Raw genomic sequence first — 25,587 nt, forward strand, 5'->3', positions numbered from 1 at the left:
TAATACTAGATAAGATTTAGATCACCATCATCGTCATCCTATCCAAAGTCTTAAAAGCGACGTTGCTAGATCACACATGTACATGGCTATATTACGAAACCAAAAGTACTCGGAACTATTTGCATGATGTCATATGTTTGAATTATAAGGATGGATTACGTTCTTCTAGTTTCAGTGCGAGGAGCATTCCTGAAGCCAAGCTTGGTCAATCATGCATAGAGGACATAATATCAGCAGCGGCCATTAATCGCGGAACTCTTCCATGAACGAGGAATGGAAGGCCCTGAGACGTGATACTAAGGCTGGGATCTTGTCTTCCTCTGGAAGAATAGTGCATCTGATATGCCACGTCCCAGGGACCTTCAATGGAAGCAAATAGAGGTGTCAGAAATACCATAACATGCAATGATATAAGCACTTCATCTTGTTTCCTTTTTTCCCCTAAGGAAACCAATTTAATCCTTTAATCCCTAGACAGTCATGAAACTGAATTGTAGCAGGCTGACCTGTCCAAATCCTGATCCAGGGACGACGACAATTCCAGTTGCATCGAGAAGACGATGTGTGTAAAATGCATCAGGAGCTGCATTAGCTATCTTGGCAGCTTTGATTGCCCTGTTGGGCAGTTGAAGTCTTGGGAAGAGATACATTGCACCCTCCACTTTGTTGCAAGTCACACCTTCCAATTTGTTAAATGCATCTTCTAAAGCCTGTTATCCATAACAGAGAGAGATAGCTAATTGTTTTGTTTTAATATAAATCTTGGTTGGTCGATCTCAAGATGGAACATACTTCTAGGGGTTAAGAGAGAGAGAAAAAAAAGAAATAAATAACTTACAACGAGTTCACAAAATCATTACATCAATTTCAATGTAACGGGGAATCATGTAGGATTAAAAAAATAGAATGACAATGAACTAACCTTAGCACGCCTGGCTAAAGATGAAAGTATCCTCTCCTTTTCTGCAGCGAAAGATTCATAAGATTCATCTCCAACCTGAAGAATTCGACCAAATCATTTTGTCTAGCTTGAAGCTTTAATTTGCAAGCATCGAAATGCCACAAAGCCACTCTTTCATAAAATCTCATGAACTCTCTTATAGATTAACTGAGTTCAGAGAAAACTAGCTTATATAACGGACTTCACCTTTGGTGGATTCATGATAAGACTTGAAAGAATCTGACCCAAGATGTTCGAACATAGATTTACAGAAGCCACTTTGTAAATCTGGTCCTTTACATCAGTACTAAAACCACAGAGCTCCATATAGCCTCCCCTTTTCCCACCTTCTCCATAGTACCCTGTTATAGTTTTTTAATTGCCACCAGATTGATCATTCCGTTATTATCGTTATTCAACAGAAAAATGAGAACAAGAAAACTCACACCTTTAGAAACTGAATGAAATGATACTAAAGAAAGTTCATCCCTCTCGTATCCCATTGATCTGGCAATTCTCTTGAAAGAATTGAATTTTTTATCACCAGCATAAACATTTTCTTGGTACACCTGTAAAACAAGCAAAGAAAAAGAAAATATGGCTTGTTTCATGTTGAGAGGATGTTAATTTAACGGGGTCTATAGACCAGTTTAAGAACGTTGATATTACGACCTAGTTTGCAATGAGGTGATTCAAATAGTACAAGTAGCTACTCACCTCATCTGCCAGAAGCACAAGACCATCTTTCCTGCAAAATTCCACTATTTCCTTCTGGTTCTCTTCAGAAAGAACCTAAAGAAAATTATACTAACCTATTAGTATCGATAGTATATATTAGAAACACTCAAATTGAAATTACAAGTGAAAGTAAATGACATAACTTAGCAGTTAAAACATCAATCAATCACAATAAGTTTCAAACATTACAAGCAAGTATAAAGCCCACGGTGTCTCTGTATTTAAAATGAAGTAAAGCATTAGTGTTCAACATGACTACATGTTCTTTTAGCTATAATAGGGTACTATATATAAACCAGCAAGCCTCAAAGATGGAACTGAGCTTGCTTATGTTTCTGTTGAGCAAATGGGCTAGTAACTTGGCCAGTTCAGTGGCAGGTAGCGCGTTGCTGACTTCTTATACATGCAAATACCATCTAGAATTTCACCCAGGCAGAGAGAATTACCGATTGATCACAGCACAAACCTGTCCAGTTGGATTGCCAGGATTTATGACAACTAATGCTCGAACAGCTACACCCTGGGAGCTAGCACCTTCCAATTGATTCTTAAGATGAAGAATCTCAAGCCCCCAACCCGTCGACTCATTAAGGTAATAAGGAACCTGGCAAGCCAAGCAGTTCATTCAGTTAACAAAGTGGCAAACAGCCAAGTGGATGAAGACTGTACTGAAGGAAACGTGGATGAACGAAGAAATTATCAAGGAACTTGAATATGTATAATTTAGCCATATCAATTAATTGAGGACTTCATTCAAATATCAGGTTCATATATGACGTGTCATGGACTAGAATTGTGCATTAGTTCCTTTTTCTTGAGAACGAGATTGCACGCATGATTTAAAGCACGCCATAAAACTCCGGTCATGAAGGTAGTTATGAATTATATAGACCAAGTTCTAAGGTGTTCAACTCCCGCTAATGAGGACATATTGACATGAAATGTTCTTCAGAAGATAGAATCATACAAGAGAACCACCATGAAGGGTAACTGATGCTGAGTACAAAGGATACTGAGGGATAGGACACAAAATGCCATCCTTCTCGGTCCTTATCAGTAATTGGATCATTGTCTGCACCTGATAAAAGGATTAGAAGATAGGAAGATTAATCATCTGTACTTGCCACTAAAGGGTAGAAAATAGTTAATGGAGTTTCAATAGTTACTGCAGGGCTTGCTCCATCTGTTAAGAAAATGTCATCCGCATTGGATGGAAAACCGTCACGAGAAGCAATTCCAGCTGCAATTGCTTCACGCAAGCCTTTGGCACCCTGATTTTAAGAAGAATGCATGTCTTCAGGACGATAGTATAAAAAATGAATAAGATTTTCAAGACGAACCAACAATGTCCTCACCTGGCTGTGACTATATGCACCAGTTTCTCTACCAGGAAGCAAGTCTAGAATCTCGCATGCCCTAGCTATGGCATCTGAGCTGCAACAATAGTGCAAAAATTCAGGTCACAGGTGCAAAATCATCGATTGATTAAACTTCTTGACAAGATTACACAATGAAATGTGTCAATTAGAGAGAAACTTCATTTTTCTTTGACTACACCAATGTAAATAAATTTATATGAGATGTTTCCATTATTGAAGGGTAGATCTAACAGGATCTGTTTCCAATGCTGACCATAATTTCACATATTGACATCTTGTATTTTGATTCCAAAAAATTCTAACAGAAATTACAAAAAGTCATGCGGTAAGGCTCTTCAATGATCACAAGTTTTCATGAACCTGAATAAAGCGAGATTATCATCTCTGTCCAAGAGAGCTGGATGCTCGCATAAAGCAAGAACCTGTTGATCAATTTAGAGTTCCATAAGAAAATATTAATTAATGTGCAAGTAAAAAGGTCCATCAAGTGTCAGCATATCAACCTCACGAAAGAACGTAATTGGCTGCTGACCAAGAGCTTGGGGGTTTCCAAGGTTGCAATATACTATCTTCAAAAGACAACCAGATGAATTAAGCATAACAAGGGTATTCTAGCAGAAAAGAAAGATTACGTAATCAATAAAAATATATATGTTACTTTTATATCAGCTAACAGCTCACCTCATCAAAGGGATGAGAACCTGGCTCTGTTTCCAACTCCCGCTGCAAGCGCTGCATGTAGAAATCCCAAGTCAAATACTTGTGACTACTGGGATCTACAGAATAGGTAGTCATACCAGCAACAGAGATACTTAATTATCTGATAAAGAACTTTAAAGAATGGTATGCAAGAGGTCCTAGTTGACTTAGGAAAAGATTAATTGGACTTCCACTGGAATGTAAACAAGTGACATAGCTAGGTAGTAAAATTTAAAATTTTAGACAGGTAGATCATCAGAGTCAGTGCAGCATTATGGAACATGATAGTTATATTGGCAATACAGCAAAATAAGTGTATAAACATGAATCATGATTTATTGTATCTCTTACATCGTCCTATCGACATATCCCATAAGTATTCAATAGAGATATGAAAGGGAAAGGAAACATAAGATAGTATATACATGTGCATGATTGATGATCTCTCCACGAACAGCATATTCGCATTTCCTAACCTACAAGAAAATGTGAGTGTAGTTACAATATCTCCCGATATAATGTATTTGTACAAAAATTAAAGCAATAAATATGACTTGTCAACTTGTAAAATTAAACAATAATTCCCCTTGCACCCCTAAATTATATAGCTCATTTTATATTTTTTAACTTTTTTTAATTGCATGCCCATCTCAAGAACTTTTCAGATATCTTTCCGTTACTTTTTTCCTTACTTTTTTTCGTCCATAAATGACTCACACGTGACTTAATTCATAATCTTTTGGAAGAACGAAAGAAAAAAATCGTTAAGATACTAAAATACTATTATAAGTAGAGAAGTATATACGTATATTATTTTAGAGGGTATATGTGTAAAAGACCTATGAACCAACAGATATGAATGTAGAAAAGACGTTCATCCATATGAACGTTCATCATAGTTCAATAAGTAAACGAAGCCCACAAACATTCAACTGCAGACGAAGGTCATAATACAAACTTTTCACTGATGGGTCTGGAACAAAAGGCTTTCAATATTTCGCCCAATGCTGCAAAAATGGATTAAAAAAATCATAGAAAGATGAAGAAACCGCACCTTGGGGTTGATGGATTCGAGAGTAACAGCGGGAGTTTTGATGAAAGACATGGTTTTGCTCAGAAGAGAGCGAGGAAGAAGAAGAAGAAGAGAATAGTAGATAGCTTCTTCGATGGTGGTAGTGAAGCGGTTTTTTCTCTCTTTTTTCTGTGGCTCGTTGACACGTGCAAGAAAGGCTTGACTCGTGTAAGCAAACTCGAGCAACTCTCAAGAGAAATTTATATAAAGCGGCCAACCTTGTCTTCGAGCGAAACCCAGTAAAGAAGGTTGACGGCTGAATAAATAAAGTCTAAACCTGGTTAATATAATTAGTAACTAATGAGATCTGAAGCCTCTAATTCTAATATCCTGTTCATTAAAATCTTCTCCATTACTTTATTACTAGAGAGATGGACTATAAAATCACAATATCTTCTCTCCCATAAGGAGAAAAAACAAGAAAAAATAAAAAGTTGAATAGCGTTTATTAATAAATAAGCCCTATTGGCTATTTTGATCTTCTTATTCTTTCTTGGAGAGGAGCTTCGCTCTGAGCTCGGCCACGTCGACGTCGCTGAACCGGTTCTCGGGGATCCAGTTCCCGGTCTTCGGGTCCCTCATCCAAAATATCTCCCGCTTCGCCGTCGCATTGTCCTCCGCCGCCGCCCTCGTCAAAGCAGCCACTGTCGATGCACGTGGGACCTCCGCCGCAGCCGCCGCGGCATAAGATCGCCGACTGCAATCAAACAAACCAAACGATTGAGAAAAAAAAAATTTAAACAAAAAAGCGTACATTTAGAGACTGGAATAAAACCAACCCGAGGGACAGAAAGGTGTTAATGGCAGCACGAGACATTGCTATAGAGGTAGAAATAGGAAGAGAGATAGAGAGGTGGGAGTTAGGGTTTTAGGATGTGTAGTTATTTATAGAGGTGAAAGAAGGGACGTAGATGACGCCTTTTATATAGTAGGTTAGCGATTAATGATACGGGATCTTCGCCTAATTAAATCAACTCCTGTTCGTTACTTTTGCTTATCATTTCTCCTAAAATTGTTTTTCTTCTTCATAAAATCTTATTATCTTATATAAAAGACTATCTAGGTCGTATTCCCCGCATATGGATAAGTTATTCGGTGGTAAAGTGGAATATATGCTGAATAGTACTTCTGCTTTAAGGCCAAGTTACATGAATTAGTTAGAATTAGCTATTCCAATCAAACCAGGCTATCGGTGGAATGCTGTGGGTGGAGCCTCTGGTCTTATCCGGGTAAGCCGGATAAGTCCAGTGCAGCCCAGTCCACTACAGTCGTCACAGCTAGGCTTATGACAACCGTGAGAGTTTATTCTTCTTTCTTCCTTGAGACGCCCATGGAATGGTCTTTGGATGTTTATTTTTTTTGCCTTTGAATCAAATCCTAAAAGGAGAATAAATAAGTTGAAATGGATAATAAAAAATCCATCTTCGTTAAGTAGAAGGGTGTCAGCATCTTCTGTGTCTGTCAGGTGCTTTTTGACAAAATGGAAAGGATCGAATTCTAACAGTTGCAACTGGTCGTCTGCTAACTAGCCCAATGTTACCTGTAGATAAAGATTGGCAAAGAGAATATGATGCCAAAGAGCTATCGCTTGGTCCATGTTAAGCGTTATCGGCCTCATGTTATTCCTTTTTCAGTGTGGATGAGAACTTGGGGAAGAATTGCCACAAATCTTGGAGGCATAGTTCCTGCTTTACTTAGTACTATGGCAAATACTTTAACACCTAGTTTCAATATTACGGCCCATATAACAAGTTTATATTCTGACCTTTTTCTAATGTTTCTTTCTCTTTTTTATATTTGATACCGGTTTCTCTGTGCCCATAACATAGTTAAAAAGATAAAAATCTTTTTTTTATTTGAATATAAAGATAAAACTCCAATAAATCTTTTTTGGTCCATAACATAGTTAAAAACCCAATTCAAATCTTTCTTTTTTTTTAGAAATAGGATTCAAATATAATATATTAATTCAAAATGACGAAAAAAATATGTTCATCTCTCTCTCATTATCCGAAGCAACAAGGTTTAGGAGGTAATGACTACAAAATCTCATTTATACCTTTTAGGTTCATCAATGGCTAGAATTTTATTTCATGATGAATAATTAGATGGCAAGGGGCGTATGAATATTTGCAGTCCTCTTGGACCTCTTGGGCCTCTTGGGCTATGCCCAAAACCTGTAGCTTAGACTGGGTTAACAATTAGTTGGCTCACTAATTTGAACACATCATTAAGACTTATGGTGCAGATATTGACACTGTTACGAAATTAGTTTACAACGATTAGCTTATGAGTTTGTGATTCATCTCTCAGCTGTCCTAAAGCAGTTGAAAGTTTTCTCAGCAGAGAACACAACACACTGCTTGCTACCAGAACTATCCTGAGATTAGGAGATTGCCCACTGTAAAAGCAAAATGTGAAAAAATAAAGGTAAAAGTAAAGCAGAAGAAAACGTTATAACCTTGAAAGCAAAGCATTCTTACAAATTTCATTCAAATTCGTTGTAACAAATTTAAGTAGGCAACCCGATATTAAAACTGCTAACAGAATCAAAAACAAAGAAAAAGGAGGGGGAGGAGGAAAAAGAAAGAACTATCTAAGGCTGTTAAAGTGAGAACTCGATACTCATGACAGAGACTAATGCTCTCTCATAGACCACTAGGATTACCTACCATGTCGGTGGTCACTTCACTTCTTGTTCTTGCTCTTGTAACAACAACAACTCTAGAGAGAGAGAGAGAGAGAGAGAGAGAGAGAGAGAGAGTCCACGTGTGAGGAGAGGAGATGAACATAGAATAACAATGGAAGCACGAATGGTCAAATCGATGTCATGATCCGAATTATAGATGGTGGGGGCAAAATGACTCTTGGCATCAGTCCAGAGGAGTGCATCATTACTTCTTCTTCTTTCCAAGGTCCACTTTATGGTGCAGTTGAAGCATTAAGCTAGCACTGACACCACTACTCCTGAGAGCTAAATTAATTCACATTAAAACTGAGGTATAGTTGTAAAAAAGGCAACCTAAAATCTTGGTTTTTTTTTAAAAAAAAAAACCCTTAATCATTCACATTCTATATATCGTATTGATGTTTATTGTTCGATCTTTATATTTTATTTTTATTATGTTAAAAATATTATAGTTATTCTCGAATTATATTTAACTTGATATGTCTTTTTAAGTCAATACAAAAACTGCATGAAGAGAGAGATATTTATAAGCCAATACTAACTTTCTTCTAGGTGCTTGATCTTGAGATCTTTATAAGCCAAAGGGAGAAATTGGACTTGATGGGTGGCATATATAATTTTCTAGTCTGGTTTTTGAGATGGTTACAACTTATACATCGGCTAATAAAAAGTTGTAAGATTGGAAGCATTAATTTCATCTCTGACCCAATAAATTAGAGGATCCCACGTAATAAACTTATTAAAGATGAGAGTATGTGCACCTCAAAATCAAATCGAATCTAAGTGGAAATTGGAAAGGAGTGAAACATTTAATTTCCTTTCCACTGTTCCTCCCTTTGGTGCACAAGAAGTGACACAATTGAGAAGGACCCTCAACTAACCTTTCCATTAGTATAAAAGTGATGTTGCTCTCATTACCGTAAACATAACGTTCTCCATGCTCCTGAAAATTTCTCCTTTTTTTTTACTAATCAAATCGAAGATGGACCTTTGCCCACCTCCTATCTTTTCTCGTCTCTCTCTCTCTCTCTCTTCTTTTAAGAACCAAACGTATGCAAAAGCCTAAAAAGGACCTTATGAAAAGGAGTGAAAGGAAAAAGCTTAGGGGAGGAAGGCACATGGTTTAGTTGCAGTAAGCTCCACTCAGCTTAAGATCCTATGCCCTTAATTAATGCTTAATTCTATATATTATTGCTTAATGAAATTAGGAGAACTGACTCACTTGGCTCCGGTGAGAATCGGGTGTCTCAACTATTAGATACAGTTCAAGATACAAAATGAAATAATTTGTTTGGTGGCCATATTTATGACCTCAGTCTATTCTTGCCCAATAAAATTTTGCCAGGGAACTAAAAAGTGATTATTATTTTCAAAAGGTTTCTAGCGTACCATATATATAGTGGATTAGAATTTCTTGTGTAGGCCAGCCATGGCCCGATTTGTGACGATATTGATGGCTGGATTCTCTCTTAAATTCACTCTTTGGATGTTAACTAGTGACGAATAATAGTCGAATCAACGATAGCCCTCACTAGTGTACCAGAGGTGTCTCAAAACATGCCACGTTAGTAAAGCCTATGACACCGGACCATCATCTGCAGCCTGGAGTATGCATGCGTCTTTTAAACCATTCGAGGAAATAGATATGAATATCTTTATACCTTTAACAAACAATAAGTAAATCACCATCAATGTTTGTTTACTCCTCCGTCGTCATCGATTCGGTCTTTGGTGGGTGTTTTTTTTCTTCTTAAAACAAAGTCCTTAGTATGATAATATCATCAGCTTCAAACTATCGTTTAAAATTTAATCGACTCGTACCTCAGTGGGGTCGGCATTCCATAAACAAAAGGATTATAAGTATGTGGCACTTTGCTCCTTTGTAGGGCTTCTTGCACCACCTGAAACTCACTAAAACAGAAGAACAGACCCTTGCAACTTGCGTACCTTTCTCTCCTCTTTAGAGAGGAACAATTTAAAATTGAGGTCCTCTCTCTCTAAATATTTCTTATGGAGTTTCGATTCATAATTATATTCTACCATAAATGTGGGGCACCCCCTCCTTTTACAGTATCTTTGGTCCCTTTCACAAGCTTTTCACATTTATATTTGAATTGGAGACATATATGTGCCTACCATTGGGGAATAAGATGGTATTTAGTGGCATTTAGTTTGTTCTTATCATCATGAGCTTGCAGGACAGTGGACCACTAAGCACAACTGTCTCATACTTGATCTGCATGTCCACATATGCCACAGTCAACAGAGGAAATATATGAGATAATTTAGTACCTCAATGTTTTCCATTATACAGGAACTCTTTCTCAAATTGAGGCCCCTCTGCCATATATTGCACTATATAATTTTTAAGGAAAAAATTATATAGCTCCGTAATCTGGTTATATCGATTCATAACAGATGACATGAATTTGGTTGATATTTGTACTATAATTCACTTGTTTAATCATATATGGCATTGTTACCATTATTAATTGTAGCTAATCTTTCAAGTGCTGCCAAGGGGACTCAGGAATTTATGCCACGTGACAAAAATGAGAGAAGTGATGGATCCTCTGTGGACATCGAGTGGTTTTAAATATCCATCACACCCTTCCTCACTCCACCTCTTCTTCCCCTCTATCTAAAATCGCTCAAACTGATACCTTTCTCTTCTCCGCCCTCCTCCTTTTCCCCCACCCTTCCCTCCCCTTCTCAAGGATGCTTCCAAGAAGCAAAAGCATCTTCCATCTAGGGGAGGAGGGTGGTGACTCTAACGACAAGGGTGTAGCCATTAGAGGACCATCGAGCCTGACGAGGTCACAAGAAGGCCTCGTGGGCCTTCGAATTCTAATACAACATCACAGGCAAGGATCGAACGTAGTCATGAAACCAATGGTAAAGCCGTGCGTGCTCGCGGCGCGAGCTGGCGGCCGGTTTCCTATGGTTTCTTCTCGTGAGTTTGCCTTCTTAAAGACATGCTCCTTGTGCAAGAAGGAGCTTAGCCCTCAGAAGGATGTGTACATGTATAGGTATATATATTCCCGTGTCTCTCTCGCTCTCTCTAATATATATTCATTTAATAGTATTGAAGAAATTAATTTAACGTTTTCTTTTCGAATAAGAATCATGTTAATAACTCGAGAAATAATTAATATGAAATCAGAGAATCTAAGCAGATAAGATGAACACACGAAGGACAATCCACTAAAATCAAAAGAAAACATGGCCTTTGATCTCGCAAACCTTCTTACTGTTTCATTACTAATAGAAGCATATCTGTCAACATAGTCAGAGATTGAAGATATGATCTGATGAAGTACTTTTTTGTGATGTTAATATATATAGAGGTGATCAAGGATTTTGTAGCGAGGAATGCCGGCGGCAGCAAATTTCTCTAGATGAAAGGAATGAGTTTGAAGCATCTAAAAGGGAGCTGGTGGGGTTATCTCATCATCACCGTGGTAGCTCAAAGATCAGAGAAGCAGATGGCCCCAGAAAAATATTAGCAGCGGCATAGGAGTTCTTGAGAGGGAGAAGAAGATACTACTACTATCTGAGTGATACTCCCTTTTTCTTCCGTCCTTTTTTTTTTGGAAGAAGTTTATCCTCACATCGGAAAATAATAAATAAATATATATATATGAAGGATTAATATATATTAATTACTGGCCCGCAACTTCAAATGCTCAAATTTAGCGTATCAACTTCTTATTGAATTATAATTGGACTCTCTTTTCGTCTAAACAATTTGATATGATATATATATATATATATCATAACCACCGTCCCTATGTTCCTCAATATTACCAGGTTAATTTTACTTGGTGTGACAGCATCTTGGATGTGAGGTGAAGAGAGAAACACTAATGCTTTTGTTAGTTGGCACTCGTTTACTCTTTCCGAATCATTGAACCCAGTAAAAATCTTAGTAGATGCTTTACTGCAAATTTGTGCGAGAGAAAATAGTGGCAGATTCTCTTGTAGCTTTACGCGATGTAGAATAAAACCAAAAGAACATCTAGCAACAAATATACGAGTTCGATATTAGTAGCGGAACAAGTAGAGAAAACAAACCTCCAATAAAAATCAGTACCCCAACAGGAATAGGAAGAGCATCATGTTAAAGAGATGCCTACTCTTGAAGGGGCCTCTGAGCTACTATCGTACATAACTCAGTGGTTGAATATTGGAGTTACAGGTTCAATTCCCTTTATGATCATTGATATTGATGCTCAACGTATTTGCTATCATAGTGCTATATGCCTGTTTAGTTCTAATCGTGGCTCATTTTTGGAAGAGTCGACTCAATTATTCAATATATATATTGAGGAGTGCTCCTCTTATAAGGAACATGTTCCTTAGAAGAGGAGTAGCACAAAAACCTTCACCCACAACCAAATTCGAATAAGCACTTCGGCTTTCCAAAATCAAAATTCTCAGCATTAGAATTCACTGTGCACTTGGCGGATGGTACCGATCTAGATGGCCTAGCAGAGCTCGCTTGGAATGCAACATCCTAATAAGGAAGGGCCATAGAAACAAGCTTGAGCTGTCTTTGAATAAACGTGTCAATGCTACCCAATCCTTCTCTCTCAGTATAATTTTTTCTCTTCAGTCGCTGTCTTCAGGATGAGAATCTTGACAAAATTCAATAATCTTTTGGTGGAATCTAGAATGGTAAAAACCTATTTCCCATTTTGATCGACCTCTCTCTTATGTGCTTACTGTAGACGCGGGTAACTTCAATGAGTTACCCATCAGATGTGATTATAAAGCGCGACTGGACGCGAGAAGAAACTTCAGACGAAAGGCTACACCAATTTAACTGGGTTAGTCTCACTTTTCTCTGAAAAAGCGAAAAACAAGGAAAACCTTCGGAAGAACCTACAGGACTAAATGGATAATACAGGGTTCGAATGATTCAAACCAACAGCAGCTGAAGCTTTAAAGTCTTAAAAGTTCCAAACTAATGGACCGAGACATTCTTTGGAGGAAAGAGACGAAAGAACGAAAGAAGAAAAGACGGCTAAAGATAATCTCAAAGTACAAGACCCAAGGACGATAAAGTTTTAAAAACTATTTGCACCTGTAGAAAGGGCAGTGTGCTTCTTTCAGAGGTCATGCAACTTACTCCCATTTGTTCTCGTGATGGTTGAATGCGTATGTTACATAATTGATCAAGAATCAAATAGTTCCCAATAAGATCAGCGCCACAATTGATGCTTCAGAGAGATGCAACATAATCGATATAACCTTAATAATGGATATTCCAATACAAATGGACTACAGAAGTCCGTCCAGTTGAGCTTGCAAGTCCTGTATTGATGGCATTCCAATACTTTGTATTTCTTCGGCTGAATATTCAGATTTCAACAATAACTGTAGCTGTACATGTGCTTCTACTATGTTTGTCCTGCAGCACGGAAGAAAAGATCAATGTCATTAAGGTGACCAACAAAGACTAGGCAGATGCTAATAAGCCCCACAAGTAAGTACACACAAATAGAAATATAGTATGTGATAATGGAATGACAAGGACAGAAATCATGAGGATTAATAAAACAAAAGAATGAAATATTCTGGTAAGCACTACAGTTCTCTCTCTGATACTTATCCATGCATCAACACAACAGCAATATAATAATGTTCCCTGGAGCCCAAGTTGCTTATAAATTGAAGACTTCAGGCGAGCATTGATGGCTATAACAATGGACAACAAACGTAGCAATGAGACTCACTTGATGGGCTTGAATAAGATCATTCGAGTTGATGGATTTTGCAAATAAAGCTTCAGTTTTGCCATTACTTTAGGCAAATCTTCCTGGAGTGCGGATGCAACCTGTGCAAGCAGTCCTTTTAGTTGGCATACAAAAATTTACCAGATTAGCTGCATTACAGAACATACCTTTTGAACCAACTCAGCCACTTTTTCTGGAGCAGCAAATGCTTGATTCTTAAGGGGCTTTGCGAGAACAGAATCCAATTTCTGACTTTGATTACCTGAGGATAATGCAACTTTCACAGCAGTTACCTAGCAAATGAACATTTTGTTCGTTAGTAGCATTCCGACAAGAGAAATGATTAAAAAAATTCAGAAGTGCCCAATCCAGTACCAAAAGTTAATTTTATGTTGGTGGGAAGATTGTCGAATGAGGGAGGTGCTTATTTTTAAATGAGAAGAGTGAGGTTGGCGTAAATATTCATCTTTTTGAGTGGTTCGACAAGTTCATGATTTTTTAATATATCAAATTTCTGTTGACATAGAGAAATGTCAAAATGACAGTTAGGTCCAAGGGTGATTTCCTTCCATGTAAAGATTCTTGAGGAAAAGTTGTACTCTTAAGAAATAAGAAGTTGTCATCCACAGTAGCACGGCTGTATGTCCACAGCAAGAGTAAAGGTCATGTTAAATAAATAATAAGAACTCAGATGTGGTATAGGAGATATCTTCCATTTCCAGAAAAAGTTCCAGAAATCAAAAGGATCTAAAAAGTTTTATCCATGTAAATGTCAATGGAATCTTGTTTTCTGTACCTTTGTAACAAACGACAGCATTGGGTCCACAACTAACTTAGTGATGGACATTATAAGTTCTTCACAAGTAGTTTTGAGACTTTTCTCGAGTTCCTGAGAATAAAATAGGCATTCAGTAAGAGAAAAGTTCTTCAAAAAAGAAAATTGAGAAGGCAAAGATATCAAAGTGTGCAACTAGATTAGTTGCCAGAAAGCATCAATTAATTGATATTACCTTGTTCATCTTTTCTCCATTACAATTTTGAATAACTTTCTAGAATCAATGGGGGAAAAGGACTAGCAAAAATTTCCTTTCCCCAAATAAAGGAACACACTATAAGAATGGTACGACCAACCAGTAGCCATTGACCATAAACTTAAATAATGGCAACTCTTACAACTCTACCATATAAATACATATCCTGATTCCAAATTCCAGGTTCCTCATCATTTTTCACAATCCAACAGATAAATTTTCTGATTAAGAGAATATTTAGAAGTATATAAGACAACATAAGAACTTAGAAGATTTATAAAGTCCAACAAGGTAACTTTCACCATTTAGAGTTTTAGACAACCCGGGATAAATAACAACTGCCAGATTCAGGCCATAATAGAATCTGCAACTGAAAATGTGGACAGTATTATCTGGAGCAGCAACTAACCTTTTTAGCATCTATTTGGCTCTCCAGAATGCGCGGAGATAAGGTTCTGGCAATAGAAGTTGATCTTGACCAGTCAAATAATGAAGCCTGCCCTCTGAGAATCCTTCTCAAGTGTTCCTGCAAAATGGACAAGTTAAAAATCAAAATTTAAAAATGTTGACATATATCTTCCAATCTAATCAGACAGTTTTTGTTTAGCAAGAGTAATATTGTTATAAACGGACTAATTTATTGCAAATGGACCAAAGTTACATTTTTTGAAGTGATCATGGATGACCAATCCTTGTATGAACAATTTGAGGTACAATGTTTCAGGTTGTACGTACCAGCAAATGAGAGAAATCTAGCTCTTTGTGCGTCACAGAAAATTCAATATCGAAAGGCGCAATCTGAATACATTTGCAAGTAGATAGTACCAAATACATTACAAGGGTAATTAAGCATAAAAAATAAAATTACTGAAGAGAAAAGTGAAGCAAGTTTGATGCAATTAACCTGCTCCCTTAAAATAAGGAGGTGCTTGATGAAGAAAAGCTGCCCATCCATTGGGGTTGATCTCTTTGCAATAGATTTGCTCGCACTCTGATAAAAAAAACAGGTATTAACATCAGTCCCAAAGCAAATCATTAAACCAGTAGCAGTTTTTGACAATTCAGTAATTGCTCCTTGATGAACCATCATCCAGTCCAAAATATTAGAGCAAGGACATACCATATTGGGATATATAATTTTATAAAAGGAGAAAGTAGTCATCATCACCAGTATCATATAAGACATCTAATCCAATTGTGATCATATGGAGAACAACACAAAGTAAGGCTCCTTGAAGACAAAAATAACAGAATCAGACTAAACATATTCAAGATTCATGGAAGGGAACCAACAAGAAGTAGAAAGATGCATTGTTCCCTTAAGCATATCTGGAATTAGTTTGTTATCTTTTAGCATGGATGCTACAATTCCATTGTCTACTATGATTTTCGGCAAGCACAACTACTATGAAAACTTGCATGACACAAGTACAAGCAAAGTATTTAGAGTTAGACCATGGCATCGTGTAAAGTACACCTCATTTATGGAGGGCACAACAGAAAATACAACTTTCAAACCTGTATTGATATTGAGCAAAACTCCACAGCTTCCTGGACAAATTACAAACAAAATAATTTTTCAGTAGACTAAATATAAAAGCAAGTAAATATACCTAAGAAGTGATTCTTAGAAACGAAACTCCTCTTATAGTTTATAGTTAGCCAATTCACATACCTGGGCTAAACCGGTAAAAACAGCAGGTTCTAAGCAGTGATATAGCTTCGATAGGCATGACACTGTTTTTTCCAATGGTCGATACCAGGTCTTAAATATGTCCGAGTTATCATCCACCTATAGAAGTATAGGAGCTTAGTCAGAGGTAATTACCATTTCTTGGATGATCCACAATCTTCACACTGATAATTATCAGGGATTAGTTGCCGGAGAAACAGAAATGAAAAGATAAGACAAAATCATTTCCAAGGAACAAAGCAAGCATGAGCAAAGTAAGTTTATACAGATCAAAATCCAAATCAAATTATACTGAAGTGATAGTTATAAGTTAACTGGGAGTATAGGACTACAGAAAAGAGAGCAACTTAGTAACCTGTACAACTAAAATGTGTTTATTATACACTAGAAAGAAAGGAGCAAAACTTTCTCAAAATGATACAAAATGTTTTTGAGAGAGAAACCACTGACAGTTGTAGTTGAGGCAGTCTCAGCAAGTCGCTCCAGCTTTCCAGGATAATCTAGATCTTCATCAGATGGACGATAATTTGAAATCTGGAAAAGGAGCAATGACTAAGACATCGTTAGAGGAAAATTGAGCAATCTGCAAAAGGACAAGTCTTTCTGCAAGAAATGTCCAATGTCCACTTCATATCTAACACATTCTGTGAAAGGTTCATCTGTCACTCACTTTACGTTTTAGCTACCGTATTGGAAAAAATTGGAAGACCTCAAGCAATATACAGAAGAAAAGACTGATATATGTAAAGAGAAACATTATATGGCAGCTCAGGCTAGTCCATTATATCGATTAAATCAACTCAAGAATGGTTGTTGTCAAAATCTTGTCCTCAAATGTTTAAGAAAGGCAGCGCTCAAAAGAACAAATTTTCCTCAATTTCATAGATTATGCACCACTGCAGGTTAGAGGTCATTGTGCCCATGTGATGAACTCAGTCCTCATATAGGGAAGCCAAGAACCAGGGTTCATAGCATCACAGGGAGCACTATTCTAAGAGTAAAATGAAAACGAACATGGCACGAATACCTCTTCACGAATATGAGTCCGAGCACAAAATGTCAATCTCTCATGAACGTCTGCTAGAATTCTTTGAAGTGTGGGACGTAGTCCAGCTACTGATTCACCGCGTCGACTGAGCTGCTCTCCTAGCACTTCAACTTTTAGAATGTCAACAAGTTCACAAAGAGAATCAAGGTTTGCTTCATGTATTAGCCTTGGGCGTAGCGTATCATACAAATATGTGCACCTGAAAATAAGAAAGCATTTTTCATTGAGAACAAAGTAGAAGCCGAAAGTCACAAAAACCAATACTTGTGAGGAAAATAGAGAATAAACAGATTGTGAGATAGGTTAAAAAAAAACTTTATGCAAGAGAATGACAGGGTTATGCCATGAGAAATTCAAGGGAAGGCCTAAATACTTGTAAAAAGAGCGTTTTACAATAGACTAGCAGTGATATCAAACAAACAGGAAAAGTAAGATAATTTTTTTAAATTTTAAGGTAGCCTTAAAATTTTGTTTTGAGAAATGGAGGGGCATACTTTCAAATTTCAATAAGCATAAATTTTCCATTTACCGGGCTGTTGGGAGTTCCAGAATATCTGAAGACAATAGTAACCAGTTTTGTGTGTGTGTGTGTGTGCGCGCGCGCGTTTCAAAGCAGGAAATAACCTTTATTCATGTTTTACTTATCTCACATAAAACATCAGTTAGGAATACCTGTAGTTAACTTCTAATAAAAACTAAAGAGACAAATATGAAGCAAAAATAAACTATTGATAGCACAATATATATTATACCATAAATCTAGAATTCTAGAACTCGGTAGACCTTCAACATCACCGGAATTACATGGTGCATTTTGTACAATGACAATGCCAACTACATGTGATGCATTCAGAAACACATCTTCAAATGTACTTTAATATCATAATGCTTGCAATTTTCACAATAATATTTCTTTTTCAAACTTCCCAAGTTGACAAAAAATACTCAAGCTTCTTATCTATCTCTCCCCAACAATGAGGGGAAAATGACAAAAATTGACAGGATAACTTACAGTGGGTCCATCAAAGGAGACAAACTTGAGACATCCGCAGAAGATGATGGAAAGAAGTGATCAAAGAGCTGATGCTCAAACTGACAAACCTGAGAATTATAGTTAAACATACTTAAAATGTTGAAATATTACAGAATTTGCAGCAACAAAAAGAGTGCAGCAGAACACCTTGAGCTAAACATAACAATAAAGGGACTGATGTCCATGGGTAGACTATTTTTATTTTTTAACTATTGATACTTTCCAAGTCCTCATGGTCGTCCTCCTTCGCTTTGAATTACTTCTTTTCCTCCGCTGCATAACTATGAGAAATTATTTCTGCAACTATTCTTACATAGGGTGACAGATAATTTCAACATCTATTCTCACTTCAGGTGAATCCTACCCAGTTAAAAGTACAATCCTTTTATTTTCTGATATATTCTCTTGACACCATTGATCAATCTCAACATTCTTGTATTTGTACCTAAGCATATTATCTCATAACTTTCCAATATTCAAAACCATTAAATCATTATATAGGACTTTCCTTATATGTTGTAGGCAACAACTATTTACTTGTGCATCAACCTTTAGTTCTACATATGTACCCTCTCCAATATCTTCTTAGGTAATACAAGCAGAATGTGCAGTGAAAAAGCTAGGGACACTCCAAGTTCGTAATACTAAAATGTTAATTAAAGTCGAACTACATCAACCAGCAACATAGCAGACTGGCAATGGTATCCACAACCATTGGTGTGGCCGATTCTCCATAGAGAAGCCACATTAAGCGATGATTTTCAGTAACAAATAGGGTGGTGCATTCTTTCATTGTGAAACATTAATTGCACATGAAATAGAATACAAATTCAACTTACTTGCATTAGGTATGCACACCCAGACCTAGTCAGTGAAGGCAAGGCCTCTCTTTTTGCAAACTCAGAAATCCGCTGCTGTACTATACCTTTCACCTATCCAACACAATGTTGAAGAATATGTGATTAAATTTGAGCAGAAATCAACAACATATAGCATCATCAACCTATCAAGTACATCTCTGCTTACAGTCAATTTCCTTCATGCTGCAGAATTTTAAGCATAAAGAAGTAACACATGTCATGAAATTACCAATTGTAGTCTCTGCTCACAATACAATTTGTGGCATTCTGCAAGGATCTGCGCATATTCTTTCCTAGAAGATCTACCCTCAATTTCCCCAAGAACAGGTTTCAGCTGCAAATTAATGAAAACATTTTACTTCATCACTTAACTCATATTTTCTTGAATTACAAGAATAAAATCATGATGAATAGAAACCAAACCTTCAATTTCTCTTATCTTGCTCAATTTTTCCACTATGTGAAAAACCTAAATGGTCATTAAAAACTGCTAAATGAAACTATAGCTTAGTGTTTACCTCATTAGCTGCTGCCTTGAAGCGTACATAAATAACAGATGCCTCTACACCCTCAGAAACAGTTGCTTTGCCTGAACTGCTGCCGCGAATTGCAGCATGCACCTGCAGAGGAAATACTAAAACACATATTGCACCTTCTCTTTTTAAATTGGTTCTTTTCCTGACAGTATCTACCATCATGTAAAGAGAAATCACCTGGGATGAAGCACCTTTAAGAACTGAAAGCACATGCGATCGAATCATACCTAATGCTCGGGACTATCAGAAGAAAAATAAGAACAGGTATCCCGTTAAGGGTTTAATTCTTTCAAATAACAAATTAGAACAGGAGCTGTGAGCCTGTATTACATGGGGAATGCATTCTCAAGTACCTGGAGTTGTCGAAATTTGACCAAGTAAACACCAGACTCGGCATATTGTGGATTGCTTTCAACATATCTAGGCTTATCAATAAAAAGATAGTAGATCAATTTTTTTTGTTGGTATGCATTGATGAAGGAAAATAATTTACTGGAGATCAAATACACATTCACGTACGAGATGCAATCATCAAGACGTTTCAACAAAGGAAGGAAATGTCCAGTACTGATATTCATGTTCGGAGAATAGAAGCTGGTAGAAACCTGTAAATGGCAGAAGAAAATCAGATATAACTACAGACAGTAGGAATTAGAAAAATAGAATACAAGATTCCAGCGGACCAGTAGCTTAAGTTTTCCATCAAGATCGATGCATTGAACAACTAAGGTGCAGATGGATAGGCCTAACTGTTGACAATACTGCAATGTTTAAATCACAATCTATCCTGGCCTCCTGGGTATGCTTTCAGATTGATTCCGTCTTTGCAGACATGTTCCGTACAAAGTTATATACATTTCCAAATTATCAAACTGATTACATTAATTTCCAGAGAATAACCATCTCCAACTTAGCTTGAAGAACAAGACAAATAATTATAAACTTCAAACTTAAAAGTAAATAGGTGAAATGCAAGTTGCAACTATAGATTGGATCAAGGACAAGCAATGTTCCAGCTACATGACAACTATAATATCAACCTCATTTTCCTTTCTAAATATTCACGGCCCATGCAAAGTGAAGTTCTGCGTGATCCATTTACTTGTGCTAACAAAAGAGAGAGCTGTTTGAAGTTGACTCAAAGCACGTTGTCAATTCAGAGAGATGTGTTTGAAGTTGACTCAAAGCACCTTGTCGATTCTAACTGACACTCTATCTATTCACAACTGTAAGTGATTCTGAGTAGCATTTTCCTCATAACTTTACTGTGCAGTTTAGAACCAGCAAGCTTCCGTTTCACCTATAAAACTTGCACTAAACATCAGGGAATTTACTCTGGCAGTTCAATTATCACAGCTGAAAGACAATGTGGCTACGGAACCATGTGAGGGTGTAAGCAGGCAACAAAACATCCAGACGCTGTGGTACATTGATTAATTCAAAATATAAAGGAAATATGAAATTTCAAGGATCTCAAGGTGTTTGCCTCTAGGGAGAAAAGTAACAGCTTAGGGGCATTACCTCTACAACAAAAATTCACAAGTATAAGCTCATACTGCATAACAAATTAAAATGTTTCTACCTGAATAGGAGTCTAAACTCTGTATCTAGAAACTTTTAGGTAGCACAGAAAATACCCAACTAACATATAATTAATTAATATAATGCTCATGACCCTGAAGATGCTATGTTCATACTTCATACATCATGTATTGATCTATCTTAGCATTTAAGAAGCACGAATACTACCCTAAAATTTTCAAGAAAAGGAAAATTTGATTTCAAATCATAAACAACACAAATTCTAAAAATTGTAGCCACAAAACCTTACATTCTCCAACTCATCGAAATAGTTCAGCTTGCTCCGAAGTGCTTCTGCAAACTCTATCAATCTTTGCTTCTCTACCAACTACATCATTACAAAGGGAAGGAAGTTTGAATTTAGTCAAAATTTCCAACATTGTTTGATTAAATTTTAATATCTCTAAGAACTAATAATTGGATAGCACAGAATGTTGTGAGAAGAGAATGAAAGTAAAAGGCTAAACACTATAAGCGGCAATTGTCAAAGCTTTAAATGTAGATAATTGCCTTACAATGCAAAAGGAAAAGGTATAAATGTATAATAAAGGAGATCAGTTTTCTTGATAACATCAATAAAATTCTAATAGTAAAACTTGGGCAGTTAGCACAAGACATTAACAAGTTGCCAACTTAGGCATGGAAAAAAAAAGTGGCACATCAAATTTCTTCATTCTCCCTTTGACTTCAACCTTCTTTGCAAGGTTAAAGTTTAACAAAGCTTCAAAAAGGAAAATAGTTGCATAAAATATACAATAATAAATTTATTTTCCAAGTGCTTCTGTAATTATTTTCAAAAGCAGGCTAATCATTTTATAGAGAATCAAATCTTATCTGGTATACAAAATAAATTGTTTTATTGAAGAGATTATTTCAAGTGATTTGTACCTAATCTGCAATTATTTATAGAAATGAAATCTTCTATCACAGATCCTTGTGGAAAAATAAAACCATCTAATTCACTGTAGTTAGACATCTAGTTGCTTACTAGTTTTGCTTTCTATCATCAGCAGACACAAAGATGACTTATACTTAGGATGTGAATTGTGAATCTATTTGAGTTAGACGAAAATTTTAATGCAAGTTGTCAAAAGTAGAAGATTTAATTAATGAAGAATTCTGTCATTATTTTTACAATATAGTTTGGCAGGCTAAATAATAGTTTAAATTGATTGTGCGTCTATATTCAACACAGTGCAACATGCTTTTCTCTTTTATTGTTAGATGAAAATAGTTAAAGAGGAAACACTTAATATTTTATAGAAGATGTTAGGTCACTCTTGAGCTCCTTAATGAAACTTAGACAGACCAATTCCAACTTTTTCTCTCAAAATTTGGAAGATCTATTGCATCACAGATACCCTCTCTTTCGATTTCCTAAATACTGATACAGCTGCTTAATATAACATCAGGATTGAGAAGGTTAAAAACTTCAACTACAACTAGCTGGTTCAGCTTCCATTATTGACAATCCAGAGTCAATCTTTTACCCCGCTGAAGTTTTGCCTACCTAGATGGTTTCCAAACATAAGTCAACTGGAATTGATTAAGTTACACTGTTTGCCGCTTAGCTAACTGACGGAACTAGACCAAAGAAAGAAGTGGCAGACTAACTAATATCCATGAATTGTTACATCCTTTTTATCATCTCCTCTGGATAGCTGAAAAAGACCTCGGTGATATTTCAAGAGTTCCATCATATCTAGCATCAGCACCATTATTTTGGATCACATTGTCCACCTCCTCAATGTTGCATAACTAACATTTACAATAATCAGGATTCAGGAAATAAATATATTTAAAACAGAAGAGGAAAAGTGGACAAAATCTTGGTGTGAAGAAAAAATTGAAGTGAAGATACATTACATTGTATCTCCTTTCTTTTAAGTTTAACCACTAAAATAGTCCCCAACATAACGGTCTTACTATGCGGAAACAGATACCTGAGGCATTGCTGTGTACTAAATATAGGAACTCTGTTCTCGACAAGACATCCACAGTACAAGGTAGTCAAAGTTCATCAAGAACTAAGAAAGGACACAAAATAGAAAATAAATGGAAATAAGAAAATTTAAGCCATTAAGGTACATACTAATCGATCACATGCATCATGCAAAGCTTTTGTCTTTGTAGCAACACTGTGGTGCAGTGACTGTAGTTCATTGAATAAATTTAGTGTGTCATCCACCTGCAAGGGAAAGGCTAATTAAACCATCTTGGTGAAAATAGATGAGATAAATATTCCGCAAATTAATAAATTCCAGCCCCTCCGAGCAACACTGTATCTTCCTAAAATAATTAAAATTCACAAGCCTACTTCTTGAAGGATTCCATCGCATATCTGAATGCGTTCTGTAAGCGTATTCACATAGAGGCTATATTTCTCCTCCGTCTGTCAAAAACAAGGGAAGTTAAAAATTCATATAAGGATATCAAAAGCATCTGCTAGCTAATGATAAAATAATTATTTGTATGTGCCAACCTCAGACTTCATAGCTGATTCCAGTTCCATAAACCATTTGTAGAACTACAGGCAAATCACAACAAGTAAGCAAAACATTTTTAAGGCGCAAGTCAAATGCCTCAGCCGTGTTAGAGGAAATTGAATATTCATGCACTGAATACACATTGTAGTGCTTTATGAATATTTACAGAGATAAAGTTCCAGGAATGCATTAAAATTTAAGTTTAAATACCTTAAAAAATTAGGAAATCTGATCTATTCTCTTGGCAATTTCCCCACAAAAATAGTGACATTGTATGATATTTGCGTTGGTTTAGTAACAGGTTAGCTTTTGAATATTTTCTTGGTTCTTGTCTAAGAAGTTACTAAGAATCTAAAGCTATTCTAAAAATCCTAAATATAAATTGCATAACCTGATGCACATTAAAGAAGAACCGTCTCGATGAATTGCTGTCCTTCAAAGCACAAGATCATTTTAATAACCTAAAAACCACAAGTAATGAAAAGAACAAGACGAACCTGATGGGTGTTGACTAAAACAGCATCCATTGCCCCCGCCTCTTCCAGAGAGGAATCTTCATGAGAAACTAATAAGTTGCCATCTTTACCCGCGATCTGTTCCTGAGACTGCACTAATGCAAACCAAAAAAACCATAAATCGCGATTGTGTTGCTGTGCATCTAAAGGAACACGAATGAATTCAAGAAAACAACAGAAAAACCGTGAGATCCACACAATGTGCATCGCAGACAAGCTGATAACTACTAATGGATCAACGAGCGAGTAAACGAATTCCTCACCAGATTGGGAGGATACGGCCGCTCCGCTACCGCATGGGAGAGCGCCAATATCGCCGCCTTCTGCTGCTCCGTCAATGGTGCGCTCTGCAAGGCAAGATCCAAGCATGAAAAATAAAACTCCGACCATGGATGCACAGATTCAGTGCCCAAAAAGAGAATAAACTTCCTGATCTCGACGTATTCTCTCAAAGATCAAGGTTTAGAAAGGGGGGTTACGGCGAAGGAGACGAGGCGAATATAATTAAGGCGAGAGACCGCCAATTCGGCGAGGAAAAGGATATCTAGGTTTCAGATCGATCACCTGCTCCCAAGTGGAGGCGAAGTTGTAGCCCTTGGAGACGGCTCCCGATTTGGGGAGAGCGGTCGTCGCCATGACGAAGAGGAGAATAGGAAGAGAGGAGAGCACTTTGAGTGGAGTTCGAAGAGAAAGAACGTCTGCAGCTCGTAAATGGTCGAATTACGGGTTTGCAGTTAGCCGTCTTCATTTATAACCGGACTCAACCCGAATCCGGGAACAAGCAAGGAAGTTGGGGAATTTTCTTTGTTGCACCTCATACTGTGTGTTTATTATAGTTCATACGTTGCCCTCTTTACTATTTCTAATTCGCCCCACTCATTCCAAAATATATACTAAAAGCACCCTAAGCACGTACACATCCATATATTTGCCATTAGATTTGTCAAGAAACACCCCAAGTAGAATGTTCTCTGTGATTTAATAAAACAATAAAGGACTCAAATTAAAAATAGTCGCGAGAGCAGAATTTTTTTTTTCCTAAAAGAACCTTGTGAGTTTAATTATGAACATGTTGGGTTGTCGTCACTTTTGTTATATTTTTAGAATTTCTATGGCATTAAAAAGGATAATTTATTAGAATTTCAAAAATTAAATCACTTGCAAGTTTTGGCCACAAAATAGAATGATAACAAGTGCATTTCAATGTATATCCAACCTAACCAGTTTGAGCTATTTATATTGGTTAGGCAAAGCGAAATTTTGATATATCACTTTATGTGTTTTATGTGTTTTGATGCTATTAAATCCCTAGCAAGAGTTCATGATCACTAAACATGGTCAGCACATTATCATGTTTTATTAAAAATTTTGATCAAAATTAAAGTGTGCTTAAGCGACATACTCGAGAGACACTATAGTAAACAGACATGACTAATATTTATCTGTTACTGTATTATTAAATAGATTAGTAGTAATTATTTATGTTGAATTTATAAGAAATTAGAGCCTCAATTGTGGTCTTACCTAGTTAGAGAAGATATTTAAGATC

At 36.6% G+C, this 25,587-nt stretch overlaps 3 protein-coding genes across 4 annotated transcripts; 1 reads left to right on the forward strand and 2 right to left on the reverse strand.

Annotated features, from left to right (window-relative positions):
• Positions 1-5,314, reverse strand: LOC140781446 (alanine aminotransferase 2-like). 2 transcript variants are annotated; one of them, XM_073127405.1, is made up of 15 exons: positions 4,811-5,314; positions 4,182-4,232; positions 3,739-3,789; positions 3,561-3,626; positions 3,418-3,479; positions 3,034-3,112; positions 2,845-2,949; positions 2,646-2,756; positions 2,145-2,282; positions 1,658-1,732; positions 1,389-1,509; positions 1,148-1,302; positions 923-997; positions 507-710; positions 1-360 (listed from the first exon to the last, which is right to left on the reverse strand). In XM_073127405.1, exons 1-15 carry the CDS (start codon positions 4,859-4,861, stop codon positions 244-246), a joined length of 1,461 nt encoding a protein of 486 aa, XP_072983506.1. In that variant the 5' UTR covers positions 4,862-5,314; the 3' UTR covers positions 1-243. The 2 variants fall into 2 exon arrangements, with proteins under 2 accessions (XP_072983506.1, XP_072983511.1); XM_073127410.1 differs by having other exon boundaries at positions 3,034-3,107; positions 4,182-5,314.
• A 4,827-nt stretch (positions 5,315-10,141) lies between these two features.
• LOC140790969 (FCS-Like Zinc finger 17-like) lies at positions 10,142-11,173 on the forward strand. The gene is made up of 2 exons (XM_073141295.1): positions 10,142-10,546; positions 10,863-11,173. The coding sequence occupies exons 1-2, from the start codon at positions 10,236-10,238 to the stop codon at positions 11,032-11,034; spliced, it is 483 nt and encodes a 160-aa protein (XP_072997396.1). The 5' UTR covers positions 10,142-10,235; the 3' UTR covers positions 11,035-11,173.
• A 1,411-nt stretch (positions 11,174-12,584) lies between these two features.
• On the reverse strand, positions 12,585-24,763 carry LOC140790959 (conserved oligomeric Golgi complex subunit 3). The gene is made up of 25 exons (XM_073141285.1): positions 24,603-24,763; positions 24,302-24,385; positions 24,021-24,128; positions 23,520-23,564; positions 23,355-23,429; positions 23,130-23,225; positions 21,288-21,365; positions 19,976-20,061; positions 19,810-19,876; positions 19,634-19,696; positions 19,439-19,540; positions 19,150-19,254; positions 18,900-18,992; positions 18,040-18,128; positions 17,007-17,226; positions 16,430-16,513; positions 15,962-16,078; positions 15,805-15,837; positions 15,191-15,277; positions 15,022-15,084; positions 14,696-14,812; positions 14,052-14,144; positions 13,423-13,548; positions 13,256-13,356; positions 12,585-12,930 (listed from the first exon to the last, which is right to left on the reverse strand). The coding sequence occupies exons 1-25, from the start codon at positions 24,672-24,674 to the stop codon at positions 12,801-12,803; spliced, it is 2,334 nt and encodes a 777-aa protein (XP_072997386.1). The 5' UTR covers positions 24,675-24,763; the 3' UTR covers positions 12,585-12,800.
• Between the last annotated feature and the right edge of the window lie 824 nt (positions 24,764-25,587).

The sequence above is a fragment of the Typha latifolia genome, chromosome 1 (genome assembly GCF_019914945.1).
Source record: "Typha latifolia isolate L0001 chromosome 1, TyphaL0001v2, whole genome shotgun sequence".
NCBI lineage: Eukaryota > Viridiplantae > Streptophyta > Magnoliopsida > Poales > Typhaceae > Typha > Typha latifolia.

Bases quoted from the DNA above. Each gene is read 5' to 3' on its own strand.
- LOC140781446 (XM_073127405.1), bottom strand. From the start codon at position 4,861: ATGTCTTTCATCAAAACTCCCGCTGTTACTCTCGAATCCATCAACCCC. The intron at 3,480-3,560 runs GTTGATATGCTG...ATTGATCAACAG, and splicing joins CAATTACGTTCTTTCGTGAG to GTTCTTGCTTTATGCGAGCA. The intron at 361-506 runs GTCAGCCTGCTA...CTTCCATTGAAG, and splicing joins CTGGATCAGGATTTGGACAG to GTCCCTGGGACGTGGCATAT.
- LOC140790959 (XM_073141285.1), bottom strand. From the start codon at position 24,674: ATGGCGACGACCGCTCTCCCCAAATCGGGAGCCGTCTCCAAGGGCTAC. The intron at 19,697-19,809 runs GTACTTGAGAAT...TTCTTCTGATAG, and splicing joins TCAAATTTCGACAACTCCAG to TCCCGAGCATTAGGTATGAT. The intron at 15,838-15,961 runs GTATGTGAATTG...TAATTTGTCCAG, and splicing joins TTTTTACCGGTTTAGCCCAG to GAAGCTGTGGAGTTTTGCTC.
- LOC140790969 (XM_073141295.1), top strand. From the start codon at position 10,236: ATGCTTCCAAGAAGCAAAAGCATCTTCCATCTAGGGGAGGAGGGTGGT. The intron at 10,547-10,862 runs GTATATATATTC...TAATATATATAG, and splicing joins AAGGATGTGTACATGTATAG to AGGTGATCAAGGATTTTGTA.